The sequence below is a fragment of the Notolepis coatsorum genome (assembly GCF_963971535.1).
Source record: "Notolepis coatsorum genome assembly, contig: SCAFFOLD_1028, whole genome shotgun sequence".
Lineage (NCBI taxonomy): Eukaryota > Metazoa > Chordata > Actinopteri > Aulopiformes > Paralepididae > Notolepis > Notolepis coatsorum.
Genome location: NW_028169093.1, coordinates 41,193 through 58,206, shown reverse-complemented (window position 1 = coordinate 58,206; position 17,014 = coordinate 41,193). Strand labels below are relative to the sequence as shown.

General features: G+C 42.0%; 1 protein-coding gene across 1 annotated transcript; it reads left to right on the top strand.

Annotated features, from left to right (window-relative positions):
- Window positions 1-4,594: 4,594 nt before the first annotated feature.
- On the top strand, window positions 4,595-8,309 carry LOC311248792 (uncharacterized protein; the record flags this gene model as incomplete). The annotated part of the gene is given in 3 exon segments (XM_084339619.1): window positions 4,595-5,446; window positions 6,222-7,916; window positions 7,918-8,309. Coding segments are annotated over 3 exon segments (2,730 nt in total). The 3' UTR covers window positions 8,101-8,309.
- Window positions 8,310-17,014: the final 8,705 nt, after the last annotated feature.

Sequence of the window (17,014 nt, the reverse complement as noted above, 5' to 3'; positions counted from 1 at the left end):
CCAGTTCGCTTCCTGTGGGCAAAGCACGAAATTATGTTGCACTTGTAACTCCCCCCAGAGCTCTATAAACATTATGTTACCCTTTAGTTGTGAGTAAACGTTGCTTTAATCACCAAGATAGAGCTTTCTATTCATTTGTGATATCCCCGAGTACAGCCTTCCACTCGAGTCGCCAGTAGAGCTTTCTACTTTAATTTTTGCCAAATCTGTAATTTAATTTTACTCCAGAGTCTTTTGACAGTAGTCTTGTCTTCTTCGGCCGTTTAGCACCTATTTTGGTTAGTATAAATGCCCATCGCCAGGGACGCCATGTTGAGTACCGGTCGTAAACCGAGGTCAGATTGATTATCCCATAACTCATTGGTCCGAATCCCAGCTTCAAGCAGCGTCCTGCGAAGTTTGGGACGTCTAGGACTCAATTGTGTCTATAAACTTCAGGGCTTAAACTCAGCCGACCTCGGCTCACACACAGACACCCCCCCGTCCCCTCCAGACATACAGTTGATGGATTGGAGTTGCGGGGTGTATTTACTTTATTCTATTTTAATCTATTCGGTTGGCCGTAGAGTTTACTTTTATTTATTTTGCTTTAATCTACTAGGTTGGCCGTATTACCACTGTATGGCTTTACTTGATAATCCCATTATACAGTACACGTATTATCACTATATGGCATTACGTGATAAAACCAGGTTTATCAGAATCCACCTTTAGTCCTTAATGCATAATCATAGGTCTCCTTTTACTTTACTTGATAAAGCCTATAGTTATAGTTATATCCCCATTATAGCTAGGGATAAAGCCACTTACACATATTGTTTTACATCATTAATAAAAAATGCATGGGGTGAAGTTACAAATGCAGAACACATTTCAATGCTTACCCGGCCGTCCGGTCGTCTGGTCAGAAGAAAGGATACAAATCATTTTTATAAAGAGGTAATTTTAATTAGAAAAAGCTAGTTACAAAAAGATACTGAAGTGGAAAGCACCCAATTCAGTTTAAAATAAGCACAGAACAAAACATCTCATCATGGACGGCTTTTGCCCCGTGTCGAGCACCATTCTTCTCATCTCTCCAAAAAGTCTCTAAGCATCTGCTTCCTCTCTCTCCAGCTCAGTGTAAAAATCTCACTCTTGAAAGGGCAACCGTCCCTTTTATATCCATCTTACAATCTTTCCGATTGGTCTACACACAGTGATGTCAAATGGTCGTCATTTCTGTTTAGCAAACCAGAGTACAATACGTAATTCGTATGAGCTCCTCCTTCTTGATACTAACGTTACTTCTCGTTACCTAGTGGTTTTTAAGTAACAGAAAGTCCCTTATCCCTTCAGAACAGACAACTGCTTTGTCTGTGGGGATCACGTGACATGGTACTGGGCACGAAGCCATCCCTAGGATTTCTTATCAAGCTTCCTAAAAGATCTCCTCCAGAAAGCAGTTTTTACCCATCATTCTTTTAGTATTATTCTCTAATGACAGTTAATTCCTATTAATTATAAGCATGCCATTTATGAACTTTTACTGTACACATTAAACATTTAATTGTTATATAGTTTCTTTTTTAAGATCTCCCTCTATAGATTGAGGACTCCCTGTTTTTCAACCAGCAACCCTTCCTCCCCTTCCTGTCTGAAAGGGTTAACATCTTACAGCTCTCTTATCTCCTTCGCTGGGGCCCACATTCCGCAGGTTTCCTCCCTTTTGCCTGTGAAGCACTGTGGAGAACAGACCTCTCTTTATGGAGACATTTAAAGGCTCAGTTCCATCATAGTCTTTCCAGAGTTTAGTTTTAAAGATTTATATAAACTGTGGCATTTCACACATACGATACTGGTATAGGGTTCAATTCCCTGTTCTACCTAATACCATACAACTATTCGGTCTCTCTCTCTTTGTCTATGTCTCTTTCCTTCTCTCCATCTCTGTCTGTCTCTCTGTCTATATCTCTGTGTGTGTGTGCGTGTGTGTGTGTCTCTCTCTCACACTATGTCTCTCTCCTTGTGTGTGTGTGCGTGTGTGTGTGTCTCTCTCTCACACTATGTCTCTCTCCTCTCCTTGTGTGTGTGTGCGTGTGTGTGTGTCTCTCTCTCACACTATGTCTCTCTCCTTGTGTGTGTGCGTGTGTGTGTGTCTCTCTCTCACACTATGTCTCTCTCCTTGTGTGTGTGTGCGTGTGTGTGTGTCTCTCTCTCACACTATGTCTCTCTCCTCTCCTTGTGTGTGTGTGCGTGTGTGTGTGTCTCTCTCTCACACTATGTCTCTTTCTTTGTGTGTGTGTGCGTGTGTGTGTGTCTCTCTCTCACACTATGTCTCTCTCCTTGTGTGTGTGTGCGTGTGTGTGTGTCTCTCTCCCACACTATGTCTCTCTCCTTGTGTGTGTGTGCGTGTGTGTGTGTCTCTCTCTCACACTATGTCTCTCTCCTCTCCTTGTGTGTGTGTGCGTGTGTGTGTGTCTCTCTCTCACACTATGTCTCTTTCTTTGTGTGTGTGTGCGTGTGTGTGTGTCTCTCTCTCACACTATGTCTCTCTCCTTGTGTGTGTGTGCGTGTGTGTGTGTCTCTCTCCCACACTATGTCTCTCTCCTTGTGTGTGTGTGCGTGTGTGTGTGTCTCTCTCTCACACTATGTCTCTCTCCTCTCCTTGTGTGTGTGTGCGTGTGTGTGTGTCTCTCTCTCACACTATGTCTCTTTCTTTGTGTGTGTGTGCGTGTGTGTGTGTCTCTCTCTCACACTATGTCTCTCTCCTTGTGTGTGTGTGTCTCTCTCTCACACTATGTCTCTCTCCTTGTGTGTGTGTGCGTGTGTGTCTCTCTCTCACACTATGTCTCTCTCCTTGTGTGTGTGTGCGTGTGTGTGTGTCTCTCTCTCACACTATGTCTCTCTCCTTGTGTGTGTGTGCGTGTGTGTGTGTCTCTCTCTCACACTATGTCTCTCTCCTTGTGTGTGTGTGCGTGTGTGTGTGTCTCTCTCTCACACTATGTCTCTCTCCTTGTGTGTGTGTGCGTGTGTGTGTGTCTCTCTCTCACACTATGTCTCTCTCCTTGTGTGTGTGTGCGTGTGTGTGTGTCTCTCTCTCACACTATGTCTCTCTCTCTCTCCCCTCTCCCCTCTGCTGAGGCCCACATTCCCCAGGTTGCCTTGCAGATATTAAAGGCTCATTTCCATTTTTTATAAGTAGAGCCAGCATAAAGCTATCTTCCAAAGTTCAGTTTAAAGATTATACTGGTCACATAGGAACGACTCAGGATGTCATTGTCCAAAAGTGTCGCTTGTTTTGTGACACTTTACACATCTTTAGATAATAAAGTACTCAACCTCGACTGTCTTTAACTATGAATGAACACAACACACTAACTTACCATCTTTAGATAATAAAGTACTCAACCTCGACTGTCTTTAACTATGAATGAACACAACACTCTAACTCACCATCTTTAGATAATAAAGTACTCAACCTCTACTGTCTTTAACTATGAATGAACACAACACACTAACTTACCATCTTTAGATAATAAAGTACTCAACCTCGACTGTCTTTAACTATGAATGAACACAACACTCTAACTTACCATCTTTAGATAATAGAGTACTCAACCTCTACTGTCTTTAACTATGAATGAACACAACACTCTAACTTACCATCTTTAGATAATAAAGTCCTCAACCTCTACTGTCTTTAACTATGAATGAACACAACACTCTAACTTACCATCTTTAGATGATAAAGTACTAAACCTCGACTGTCTTTAACTATGAATGAACACAACACTCTAACTTACCATCTTTAGATGATAAAGTACTAAACCTCTACTGTCTTTAACTATGAATGAACACAACACTCTAACTTACCATCTTTAGATAATAAAGTACTCAACCTCGACTGTCTTTAACTATGAATGAACACAACACACTAACTTACCATCTTTAGATAATAAAGTACTCAACCTCTACTGTCTTTAACTATGAATGAACACAACACTCTAACTTACCATCTTTAGATAATAAAGTACTCAACCTCTACTGTCTTTAACTATGAATGAACACAACACTCTAACTCACCATCTTTAGATAATAAAGTACTCAACCTCGACTGTCTTTAACTATGAATGAACACAACACACTAACTTACCATCTTTAGATAATAAAGTACTAAACCTCTACTGTCTTTAACTATGAATGAACACAACACACTAACTTACCATCTTTAGATAATAAAGTACTCAACCTCGACTGTCTTTAACTATGAATGAACACAACACTCTAACTTACCATCTTTAGAAAATAAAGTCCTCAACCTCTACTGTCTTTAACTATGAATGAACACAACACACTAACTTACCATCTTTAGATAATAAAGTACTCAACCTCTACTGTCTTTAACTATGAATGAACACAACACACTAACTTACCATCTTTAGATAATAAAGTACTGATAAAAAGGGAACCGGTTGGCCGTCTCAACTCCAGGGCACCAGCCGGCGCTACCCAGAAAGAGCAAGAGGCTCCGCCACTAGAGTACCTACGGGCCGTGGCGGAATGCCCAGGGAGGCTGCCCCCTCAACAGATTCCAACCTTCAGGGGAGAACCTATGGAGTACCGGCCCTTCATCCGGGCCTTTGAACACGGAGTGGAGGACCAGACAAATAGCAGCAGGGACCGGCTGTACTTCTTGGAGCAGTACACGGCTGGGGAGCCAAGAGAGCTGGTACGAACTTGTATTCCAATGGACTCGGAGCAGGGCTACCCCGAGGCAAGGCGGCTCTTGCAAGAGCACTTCGGAAATGGGTACATCATATCCATGGCGTATATAGACAAGGCGCTGGGCTGGCCTATTATCAAGCCCGAGGACGGAGGGGCGCTCCGCTCCTTCTGCCTCTATCTCACTGGATGCCTCCACGCCATGACTGACGTGGAGCACGTACAGGAGCTTGACAGCATATCAAATATGCGGGCCATCACAGCCAAGCTTCCGTTAGAGCAGAGAAAGCGGTGGAGAAGCCATGTCCAGCAGGCGCTTCGGAGGAAAGAGAGGCGCAGCGCCAAGTTCAGCGACCTCGTCGAATTTGTCAACCTAGAAGCCCAGGAAGCCCTACACCCGCTCTTTGGCAACCTCACAGAGGGAAACCGGAGTCAAACTAGGGCTCACAAGGACGAAAGGACCTCCAGAAATGGCGACGCGCGGGGAAGCTTCACCACCGCCGCGACAGCAGTTCAGCACCCGGCAGAGGCTAATGCGCGCCCCGAGGGTGATACCCTCCGCGCCTTCTACAACCCTTGCCTCTTCTGCCAAGGAGAACAGCATGCCATGGAGCAATGCACCAAGCTGAAGAAGGCTCTTCACAAGGAGAAGATAGAGTTTCTCCAGAGTAAAGGCCTATGTTTCAGCTGTCTGCAACGGGGTCACCTAAGCAAGAACTGCCCCGCGAAGAGTCGCTGCAGAGTCTGCCAGCTCACCCATCCTACGGTTCTACATATTAATAACCAAGCGGCCTATGAGGAAGACGACCATTTTTAGATAGACCCAGCACCCAGGTCTGTCTTCTCCAAGAGGCGGCATGAGGCGGTGGTAAAGACCGTCCTCCTTCGGTGTGCCACGTACTAGTGACCTCTGGCACCACTCAACTGACCCGGTTACTTGTTTTGTAATTGCGTAGACCCAATTAGGGGCCGGTGTAACGGCCATCTGAGTGTTTTGATTATTATTATTATTATTATTATTATTATTATTATTATTATTATTATTATTATTATTATTATTATTATTATTATTATTATTATTATTATTATTATTATTATTATTATTATTATTATTATTATTATTATTATTATTATTATTATTATTATTATTATTATTTCGAATGTTTAATATGGATTGGATTTAGATAAAGTCATTGAACCGTCGTATTTGTCATGATAGGGCCTACTGGCACCTAGAACCTTCAAGAACGTTGGGGGGCGATGTCATGGTAGAATAGAATATGCTAGAGCGTAAAACATTCCGGACTTACCGTATGACATCATGATAGAAGGCTCTGGAACATTCGTGAAGGCTCTGAATGAGGTCATAAACCGAACATTCTAGATTCTTTGGTTGCCTATATAAATCGAGCACGCCTGCAGCAAGGGTCTTTTGAATCTTCGACCAGACTGGAGAGGACCGAACAGAGGACTGAAGCCAGGAGCCCACCAGTGGATTTGCGGTTCCCACATTGGAGAACGGCATACTGAGGGAGAGGATGAAGGGACTAAAGAGCTTAGGAGACCTGCTGGAGGAGTCTCAGACGGAGGCGTCGCGGCTATGTCAGCGGGTAGTGGAGCTCAAGTCGTCCAGCTTCGCCACCAGCCTGTGTATGGGAGGGCCCGTTCAGACGGAGACACGTGGCGGCCACTCCGGCGCTAAGCGGAGACAGGACCAGCAGCCCGGCGCTGCAGAGCAGAGGGAGGAGCAGCCGTGTTCGTCAGGAAAGACTCTGCAGCCTGAGAAACCCACTGAAGCCTTGTCAGAGTTTGAGCTTGTGAATATGGAAGAGAAGACTAATGACGGCCAGACTGCTGCAGGAGCAGGGCTCATCGTCCCCCTGCTGCCCCAGGAGAACACGGAGCTGACCAGCCAGCTGCAGAGATTGGAGAGCTCCTTCAGCATCTTCGCAGAGGAGTCCAACCCCAACCAGCTGCTGGCCCACCTGGGCCGCATGGCCGTGGAGTTCCACCATCTGTCCTCCAAGGTCCAGAAGAACGAGCAGAGGACCTCCCTCCTACAGACGCTTTGTGAGCAGCTGAGGCAGGAGAACTACGAGCTTCGAAAGAAAATGGAGGAAGATCATCAGTTCAGGAACCGGGACTTGGAGCAGCTAAGACAGGAGAATCTGAAACTGAAAGAGCTGGTCACAGGAGGAGGAGGAGGAGGAGGAGGAGGAGTGACCGCGGCGACGGCGGCACCGGCTGACGCCAATCCTCCGGAGGCCAAAGAGGAGTCGGCGAAAGAAGAAACTGCCGGCCTAAAATCCAAGATGGAGGTCACCACGCCACAGAAGAGCGGGAAAGCGGTGGAGAAAACTCCCACCAAGCCTTGTGACCCGGAGGTGTACGAGAAGAAGATCAAGCTGCTGGAGAAGCAGAGGAAGGATGTACTGGAGGTGAACAAGCAGTGGGACATTCAGTGGAACTCCATGAAGTCACAGTTTGAACAGAAGATCACAGACCTCAGGCAGCGGTTGGCCGACTCCCAGAAGGCCGTGCTGGAGCTGGAGGCGGAGCGAGAGCAGAGGCAGCGAGACTACGACAAGAAACTGCTGTTGGCCAAGTCCAAGATAGAGAACGTACAGGGGGAGAAGGAGTGTCTGAACACTGAGACCACTGAGCTGAAGCAGAAGGTTCGCTACCTGCAGGACCAGCTGCTGCCGCTCAGCAAGCAGAGGGAGTACCAGGAGAAGGAGATCCAATGCCTCAACAGGGCTTTGGAAGAGGCACTGAATCTACACTCCCCTACCTCCTCCTCCGCATCCCAGCAGCCACCTGGTCCGGGTAACCATGGCGACGCGGCCAGCAACCTGAGGAAGCAAGAGCTTCTCACTCAGATAGCAGTGCTGAAGGAACAGGTGAAAATCTTTGCAGAGGACTTCAGGAAAGAGAGGAGTGACAGGGAGAGAATGAATGAGGAAAAAGAGGACTTGAGGCGACAAGTGGAAAGACTGCAGGGTCAGAGGACTAATCAGCTCCACCAGGCACAGAACGAGTGTCAGAGAGAAAGAACAGAGAGATGCAAGCTGGAGAGACTGCAAATGCAGCATCACAAACAGGTGGGTCCGCAGGGCCTGGAGGGCTGGCCCGCACACTTCCCTCCTCCGCGGATGCCCAACGCAGGAGGCCCCGCAGCAGCAGCAGCTGCCGCCGCCACCACTGCAGTGCCGCCCCCCCGGACGAGACTTCCAGCCTGTCACCCCGGGTTTTCCCTGGCAGTCGTCCTTTCCCCAACCCAGAGGCGCCAGGGGAACAGGGGAGGCCTCACGACCACCACCAGAAAATGCAGATCAGTCCACAGCGACGGGATTTGGAAAAAGGGAGCGACAGAACATTGATCCCGGAAAGCACTAGAAGCATCAGCGTTTCCACACAGCGGAGCTTTGGGTAGCAGCATGAATCAGTTTGTTTTTGAGTTTGACATGGTGTGATTTGAACTATAATTTTCCTACTGACCTGTAGATATCCTATTGTAATGTTGTTTATACTTGCGTTTTATAAGCCTATTTGTGAAACACTGTTTTCGCTATTCTGAAAATATACATGAAATATTTTTTTTTTTTTTTTTTATCTATTTTTTGGAGACTCAAAATCTGCTTCATGTGATTCTATGCAGGAACTGAAGTCATTTGTTGGATTTGGATAGGTTGATTTGGATAGGTTGGAATTGATCAAAATAGATTTTCAGACAATATACCGATTGTGATGTCTCTCTGCAAATATGTAACAATGTTACACTTAGTTTGTTACTTGTAGTAGTATGTGCATGAGTGACAAGAATATTTAGGAAAGTAGATTCAGGACCACTTCTGTAAAGAAAGACTATGCAAATAAACCATTTGAATATCTTTACTATACACGGAGCGGCTGTGGACATTGCTTTTCTTTATCAACGGACGTACTACTCACGAGTAAGTAATTTGACCAGTGGAGTGGAGCCCCGGCCCGCACATTAGCTGGTCAGGTGAGTGTTCATTATAGCTGGCCATTCCCTGTCACAAAATAACAAAATCTTCAAGTCGATCCACAATCCACTTCACTCCAGAGTTTGCCATGGTGGTGCCTTCTCTTTCTTATATGATACACCCACCAACTACTAAAAACCAAGGAGCCCAACCAAACTCGGTGCCAGAGGTCACTAGTACATGGCCCACCATAGGCGGTCTTTACCACCGCCTCATGCAGCTTCTTCTTCACGAAGATCTCGAGCTCTGCTTCTTTTATATTCCCCACAGTGAGGTTGGTCTTCCCCAGGCTTGCCTTGAAGATCTCCATCTGTGTCGGTACCCCAGACTGTGTAAGCGAAGCATTCATCTTCTGTCTCTTGCGGTATAGCATCCGCAGAGTGCTTCTAATCCAACCGACTGCCTTCTGGAGACGGTTCCAATTGGAGTAATATTCCAGGAACTGCTCTTCAGCTGCAGTAGCGCTGGCCACGGCGTTCTTTACCTCTGGGTCCTCCGTGGTTAGGTCCCCATGGGGTTCTTCGGGCTTGGTGGGGAATTCCGGCCCCTGTATCCAAGTCTCATTGCGCAGGAATGATTCGGACGTGGTGAGGAATTCCGGCCCCTGTATCCAAGTCTCATTGCGCAGGAATGATTCGGACGTGGTGAGGAATTCCGGCCCCTGTATCCAAGTCTCATTGCGCAGGAATGATTCCACCTTGAGTCCTCTCAACGCGTGGTCAGCGTCAGGCTTTGTTGCAGTATCTACGTACCGCCACTGTCCCACTTCTGACCGCTTCAAGATGGTCTCCCCTCGATTCGCCCTGAAGGCACGAAACCTACTGGTTCTGTTTGTCATGTATTTGAGCACAGTGGTGCTGTCGTACCAGAACACAGATTTGTTTAGTTGGAGCTCCAGCTCGGATCTCAATGGCCTGTCCATGCGCGCTGCCATGGTAGCGGCTGCTAGCTCCATGCGCGGGATAGGGAGGGGCTTGAGTGGGGCCACTCTCGCCTTCGCCATGACGAAGGCAACATGAAGGATCCAGTACAGGATCTTTGCAAAGAGGCCATCGCTCAGCGTTTCCCCTACAAGGAGGTGATGCAGAAATTGTTCAAGTCTGGCCTCAAACCAAGGCTAGTATACCCGGCACTATTATCGATCGTGGGTAGAGACGGCCGTAGGGTAGGATTACACACGCCTAAAGAAGCCGAGGAATACTGGAATCTACATGGAGCAGAACCCCCAGGGCAGAACGAAACACTGTCTAACAACAGATAAGCCTTCTCATCTCTCTCTTTCTCTGTGTATCTCAGTATTAGAATGACTTTATCCGGGCTCAACAAAAGTAGCAGATGCTATGCATGCCGGCTACACCAAGGCACAATGTGTATAATATGGTTCGTAATGCATTATATTTACAGACTTCTGGTCTCCGTGGAGACAAGAATAATTTATATCATTGACACTAAGAACAATCTGGAATATTCTGGGCTCATCGCTCGACTGCTCTGGGTCACTAAGAAATATCCCGAAAATACTAGTAGTCATGAACCCTGGGTAGGAAGATCATTCTGGAACATAACAGCAGTCTGTTAGTATATACTAGTGTATTCTACAACCTTCTAGAATATAATGCACCATTACAACGAAGGCCTGCAACTCTAACATTAACATCCGGTGTGTATAAGCATAAGCATATGATCAATTGACTGAAGTTTAATCAGGCCTTAATAAGACTTTAAAAAAAAAATCAACCACACCTAAACGTATGAGCACAACAAGGTTATTCTAATAATTTAAATAATCACTCCACTGATGTAGAGATTGGCACATTGTAGCTCTAAAAGTCTCTGTTTTTCTCTTTTACCTATTTACTCAATTCTGTTCTAGTGGTTTCTCCACGTTGAGTTTTATTTTAGCTCTCACTCCTTTTTTTCTTTTTTATCTTACATTGTTCTTTCCCATTGTTCTTCATATTAAGGTGTTAGTGTTTCTCTACAATCTTTTCCTTTTTTCTGATGTTTCCTACATAAGTTAGTAGAAGGTTCAAATGAATATATCGATGAAAGTCCTTCTCAAAAAAGACAAAGACCCCACCGAGTGCGGTAGTTACAGACCCTTAAGCCTCCTCGGAACCGATGTCAAACTGTCATCAGATTACAAAAGCATATGACGTCTTTAGTTCATCCGGACCAAACGGGCTTCATAAGAGGTCGCCTGATCACTGATAACATAAGACGAATACTGCACGTACTAGATGCAGACAGGGACGACACCATACCTGAGGCGATGCTGTCCCTGGATGCTATGAAAGCCTTTGACAGGCTGGAATGGTCGTATCTATGGGCAGTATTAGAAAGGATGGGGTTAGGAAAAGGATTCATTGATATGATTAAAGTATTATACAAAGACCCATCGGCCATGATTACAACAGGTACATTCATCTCCAACATCTTTCCGGTATCACGCTCAGCCAGACAGGGTTGCCCTCTTAGTCCCGGACTATTCGATCTATCATTAGAGCCTTTAGCACAATATATAAGACAATCCCAATCCATAGAACCAATCGTAATCAAGGGCACACAACATAAAATTAGTTTATATGCGGACGACGTAATATTGTTCATGCAAAGCCCCAACACCACATTGCCTCATCTACTCAAGTTGATTGAGAACTTTGGTGATTTATCGGGATTTAAAATAAATTGGCCGAAGTCGGCTTTCCTTCCACTTAACACCCCTGCAAAAAAAGATATAACCCTCCCAGGTGAGATACCTATGGTAAAACATTTTAGATGCTTGGGAGTGGAAATATTTCCCACCATAAGACAAACGGTGAAGCACAATTACACAAAAATACAAAACAAAATCAAAGACGACCTTGACAGGTGGGCAAAACTTAAAAACTCAGTACAGGCAAGGGTATCAATAGTTAAGATGGATGTACTACCTAGAATCAACTTCTTCAGTTCAATGCTACCGTTACACCCTCCAGAGGGTTACTGGAAAAGATTACACTCCTCCACATACAAATTTATTTGGAATAACAAACCACCACGTATAAAAAGATCCACCGCACAGAGAAATAAAGCAGACGGTGGCATGGCATTTCCAGATTTTTTCCAATATTTTAAGGCGTACACATTAAGACCATTGACAACATGGTTTGATCCCCAAGCATTAGTATCCTGGAGAAAATTGGAAGAAAACATAGTAGCCCCACATAGACTGAAGGACATAGCATACACTAAACTACCAATCAAGCACTGTGAGCGGAAATTTGGCCCCATAATTACCCATGCGATCCGGATATGGCGTGAAACACAAAAAAGATATCCTAACCCACAAAAATGGCACAATCACACTCCCTTATTCAATAACAATGCACTCTTCATTGAAAAACGTCCTATAAGATTCCCTATATGGGAAGAGCAAGGCATACACTCATTAGGGGATGTTTTTAACAACCAGGGTTTTTGTAGTTATGGAGAAATATGCACAAAATGTAATCTCACCGAGTCCACATGGCTTTTTTACATACAGTTACGGCTATGTTTGAAGTCTCACGGTGTTCCATTAGACATACCAGTTGAACACCACAGATACCACAAATTATTCTATGAAAGAGAGACATCGAGAGGTTTTGTTTCAGGTTTTTATTATCAATTACTAACGTCCTCGTATTTACATTTACATTTAGTCATTTAGCTGACGCTTTTATCCAAAGCGACTTACAAGTTCTGTACGACAAGACAGCAAGAAGGGTACAACTCTATCAGCTGAGTAACAATGTTCATCAAGTGTTGCGTGTTACAGTGTAGGTTAGTTTATTAGGACAAGTGCATGACAGTAAGGTTAGTCGGGGTTAGATTTAATTTTTATTTTTTTTTTATGAAAAAAAAACCCTCTGTCTTGAGGAGGGATATACCAGACCTGGAAAGTGACTTTGATTGGCAAGGAGCATGGGCAAATGTCCGACTTACATCAAGGAACCCGGACCATCAACAAATCAATCTTAACTATATTCACAGGACATACTTGACTCCTATAAGACTGAACAGAATGGGTCTTAAACAAGACTCCAAATGCTCCCAATGTACAAATGGAGACAAAGGGACATTTATGCACATGTATTGGGACTGCCCACCAGTTAAGGCATTCTGGAAAGATGTGACCCAACAATTATCAAAACTCGTATCTTGGAATATACCAGTACACCCCTCTGTATTACTATTGAATGATGTTTTTGAGTTTGCAGTAAATCCACAGCTAATGAGATTGGTTTTATCGGGTATCACAGTAGCTAAAAAGCTGATCGCATCACGCTGGTTTCAACCGGAAAAAATTTGCCGGAAGGTTTGGTTTCTTACATATCTCGATGTGATTTATCAAGAAATATCTACAGCAAGAATTCTGGGTCTCAATGAATCCAAAATGTCAATGTGGTTAGAAGTGGTGGAGAGAATAAAAGCTAGCTTATAATGGTAGTGTCTGGTTAGGAGCGAGGGATAATGGAGGTACTATCCAAGGAGGGGTCCGGGAGGGGGGGGGGTTCGAGCTGGAGCATATGTGTGTAGGGTTTTAGATAATAGGTATTAGGGGTATATCCTGTATAAGACATTGGTATAATTGGTAATTTCGTTGGATATACACTGTATACGGTAAAATATTATTATATATATATTTTTTGCTTTCTGTCTCTGTGCTTGCATGTCATTTTAGCCATCTTAATTGTTAGTTTCATTATGCATTGTGTGTTGAGTACTGACTTTTAATAATTTTGTTTTGCAATAATACAAAAAAAAAAAAAAAATATATAATAAAGTACTCAATCTCGACTGTCTTTAACTATGAATGAACACAACACACTAACTTACCATCTTTAGATGATAAAGTACTCAACCTCGACTGTCTTTAACTATGAATGAACACAACACACTAACTTACCATCTTTAGATGATAAAGTACTAAACCTCTACTGTTTTTAACTATGAATGAACACAACACTCTAACTTACCATCTTTAGATAATAAAGTACTCAACCTCGACTGTCTTTAACTATGAATGAACACAACACTTTAACTTACCATCTTTAGATAATAAAGTACTCAACCTCTACTGTCTTTAACTATGAATGAACACAACACTCTAACTTACCATCTTTAGATGATAAAGTACTCAACCTCTACTGTCTTTAACTATGAATGAACACAACACACTAACTTACCATCTTTAGATAATAAAGTACTCAACCTCTACTGTCTTTAACTATGAATGAACACAACACTCTAACTTACCATCTTTAGATGATAAAGTACTAAACCTCTACTGTCTTTAACTATGAATGAACACAACACTCTAACTCACCATCTTTAGATAATAAAGTACTCAACCTCTACTGTCTTTAACTATGAATGAACACAACACTCTAACTTACCATCTTTAGATGATAAAGTACTCAACCTCTACTGTCTTTAACTATGAATGAACACAACACACTAACTCACCATCTTTAGATAATAAAGTACTCAACCTCTACTGTCTTTAACTATGAATGAACACAACACTCTAACTTACCATCTTTAGATAATAAAGTCCTCAACCTCTACTGTCTTTAACTATGAATGAACATAACACACTAACTTACCATCTTTAGATAATAAAGTCCTCAACCTCTACTGTTTTTAACTATGAATGAACACAACACACTAACTTACCATCTTTAGATAATAAAGTACTCAACCTCTACTGTCTTTAACTATGAATGAACACAACACTCTAACTTACCATCTTTAGATAATAAAGTACTCAACCTCTACTGTCTTTAACTATGAATGAACACAACACACTAACTTACCATCTTTAGATAATAAAGTCCTCAACCTCGACTGTCTTTAACTATGAATGAACACAACACACTAACTTACCATCTTTAGATGATAAAGTACTCAACCTCGACTGTCTTTAACTATGAATGAACACAACACTCTAACTTACCATCTTTAGATGATAAAGTACTCAACCTCTACTGTCTTTAACTATGAATGAACACAACACTCTAACTTACCATCTTTAGATGATAAAGTACTCAACCTCGACTGTCTTTAACTATGAATGAACACAACACTCTAACTTACCATCTTTAGATAATAAAGTTCTCAACCTCTACTGTCTTTAACTATGAATGAACACAACACTCTAACTCACCATCTTTAGATAATAAAGTACTCAACCTCGACTGTCTTTAACTATGAATGAACACAACACTCTAACTTACCATCTTTAGATAATAAAGTACTCAACCTCGACTGTCTTTAACTATGAATGAACACAACACTCTAACTTACCATCTTTAGATAATAAAGTACTCAACCTCTAGTGTCTTTAACTATGAATGAACACAACACTCTAACTTACCATCTTTAGATAATAAAGTACTCAACCTCGACTGTCTTTAACTATGAATGAACACAACACTCTAACTTACCATCTTTAGATGATAAAGTACTCAACCTCTACTGTCTTTAACTATGAATGAACACAACACACTAACTTACCATCTTTAGATAATAAAGTACTCAACCTCTACTGTCTTTAACTATGAATGAACACAACACACTAACTTACCATCTTTAGATAACAAAGTACTAAACCTCTACTGTCTTTAACTATGAATGAACACAACACACTAACTTACCATCTTTAGATAACAAAGTACTAAACCTCTACTGTCTTTAACTATGAATGAACACAACACACTAACTTACCATCTTTAGATAACAAAGTACTAAACCTCTACTGTCTTTAACTATGAATGAACACAACACACTAACTTACCATCTTTAGATAACAAAGTACTCAACCTCTACTGTCTTTAACTATGAATGAACACAACACACTAACTTACCATCTTTAGATAACAAAGTACTAAACCTCTACTGTCTTTAACTATGAATGAACACAACACACTAACTTACCATCTTTAGATAACAAAGTACTAAACCTCTACTGTCTTTAACTATGAATGAACACAACACTCTAACTCACCATCTTTAGATAATAAAGTACTCAACCTCGACTGTCTTTAACTATGAATGAACACAACACACTAACTTACCATCTTTAGATAATAAAGTACTCAACCTCGACTGTCTTTAACTATGAATGAACACAACACACTAACTTACCATCTTTAGATAATAAAGTACTCAACCTCGACTGTCTTTAACTATGAATGAACACAACACACTAACTTACCATCTTTAGATGATAAAGTACTAAACCTCTACTGTCTTTAACTATGAATGAACACAACACACTAACTTACCATCTTTAGATAATAAAGTACTCAACCTCGACTGTCTTTAACTATGAATGAACACAACACTCTAACTCACCATCTTTAGATAATAAAGTACTCAACCTCTACTGTCTTTAACTATGAATGAACACAACACACTAACTTACCATCTTTAGATAATAAAGTACTCAACCTCGACTGTCTTTAACTATGAATGAACACAACACTCTAACTTACCATCTTTAGATGATAAAGTACTAAACCCCTACTGTCTTTAACTATGAATGAACACAACACTCTAACTTACCATCTTTAGATAATAAAGTACTCAACCTCGACTGTCTTTAACTATGAATGAACACAACACTCTAACTTACCATCTTTAGATAATAAAGTACTCAACCTCGACTGTCTTTAACTATGAATGAACACAACACACTAACTTACCATCTTTAGATAATAAAGTACTCAACCTCGACTGTCTTTAACTATGAATGAACACAACACACTAACTTACCATCTTTAGATGATAAAGTACTAAACCTCTACTGTCTTTAACTATGAATGAACACAACACACTAACTTACCATCTTTAGATAATAAAGTACTCAACCTCGACTGTCTTTAACTATGAATGAACACAACACTCTAACTCACCATCTTTAGATAATAAAGTACTCAACCTCTACTGTCTTTAACTATGAATGAACACAACACACTAACTTACCATCTTTAGATAATAAAGTACTCAACCTCGACTGTCTTTAACTATGAATGAACACAACACTCTAACTTACCATCTTTAGATGATAAAGTACTAAACCTCTACTGTCTTTAACTATGAATGAACACAACACTCTAACTTACCATCTTTAGATAATAAAGTACTCAACCTCTACTGTCTTTAACTATGAATGAACACAACACACTAACTTACCATCTTTAGATAATAAAGTACTCAACCTCTACTGTCTTTAACTATGAATGAACACAACACTCTAACTTACCATCTTTAGATGA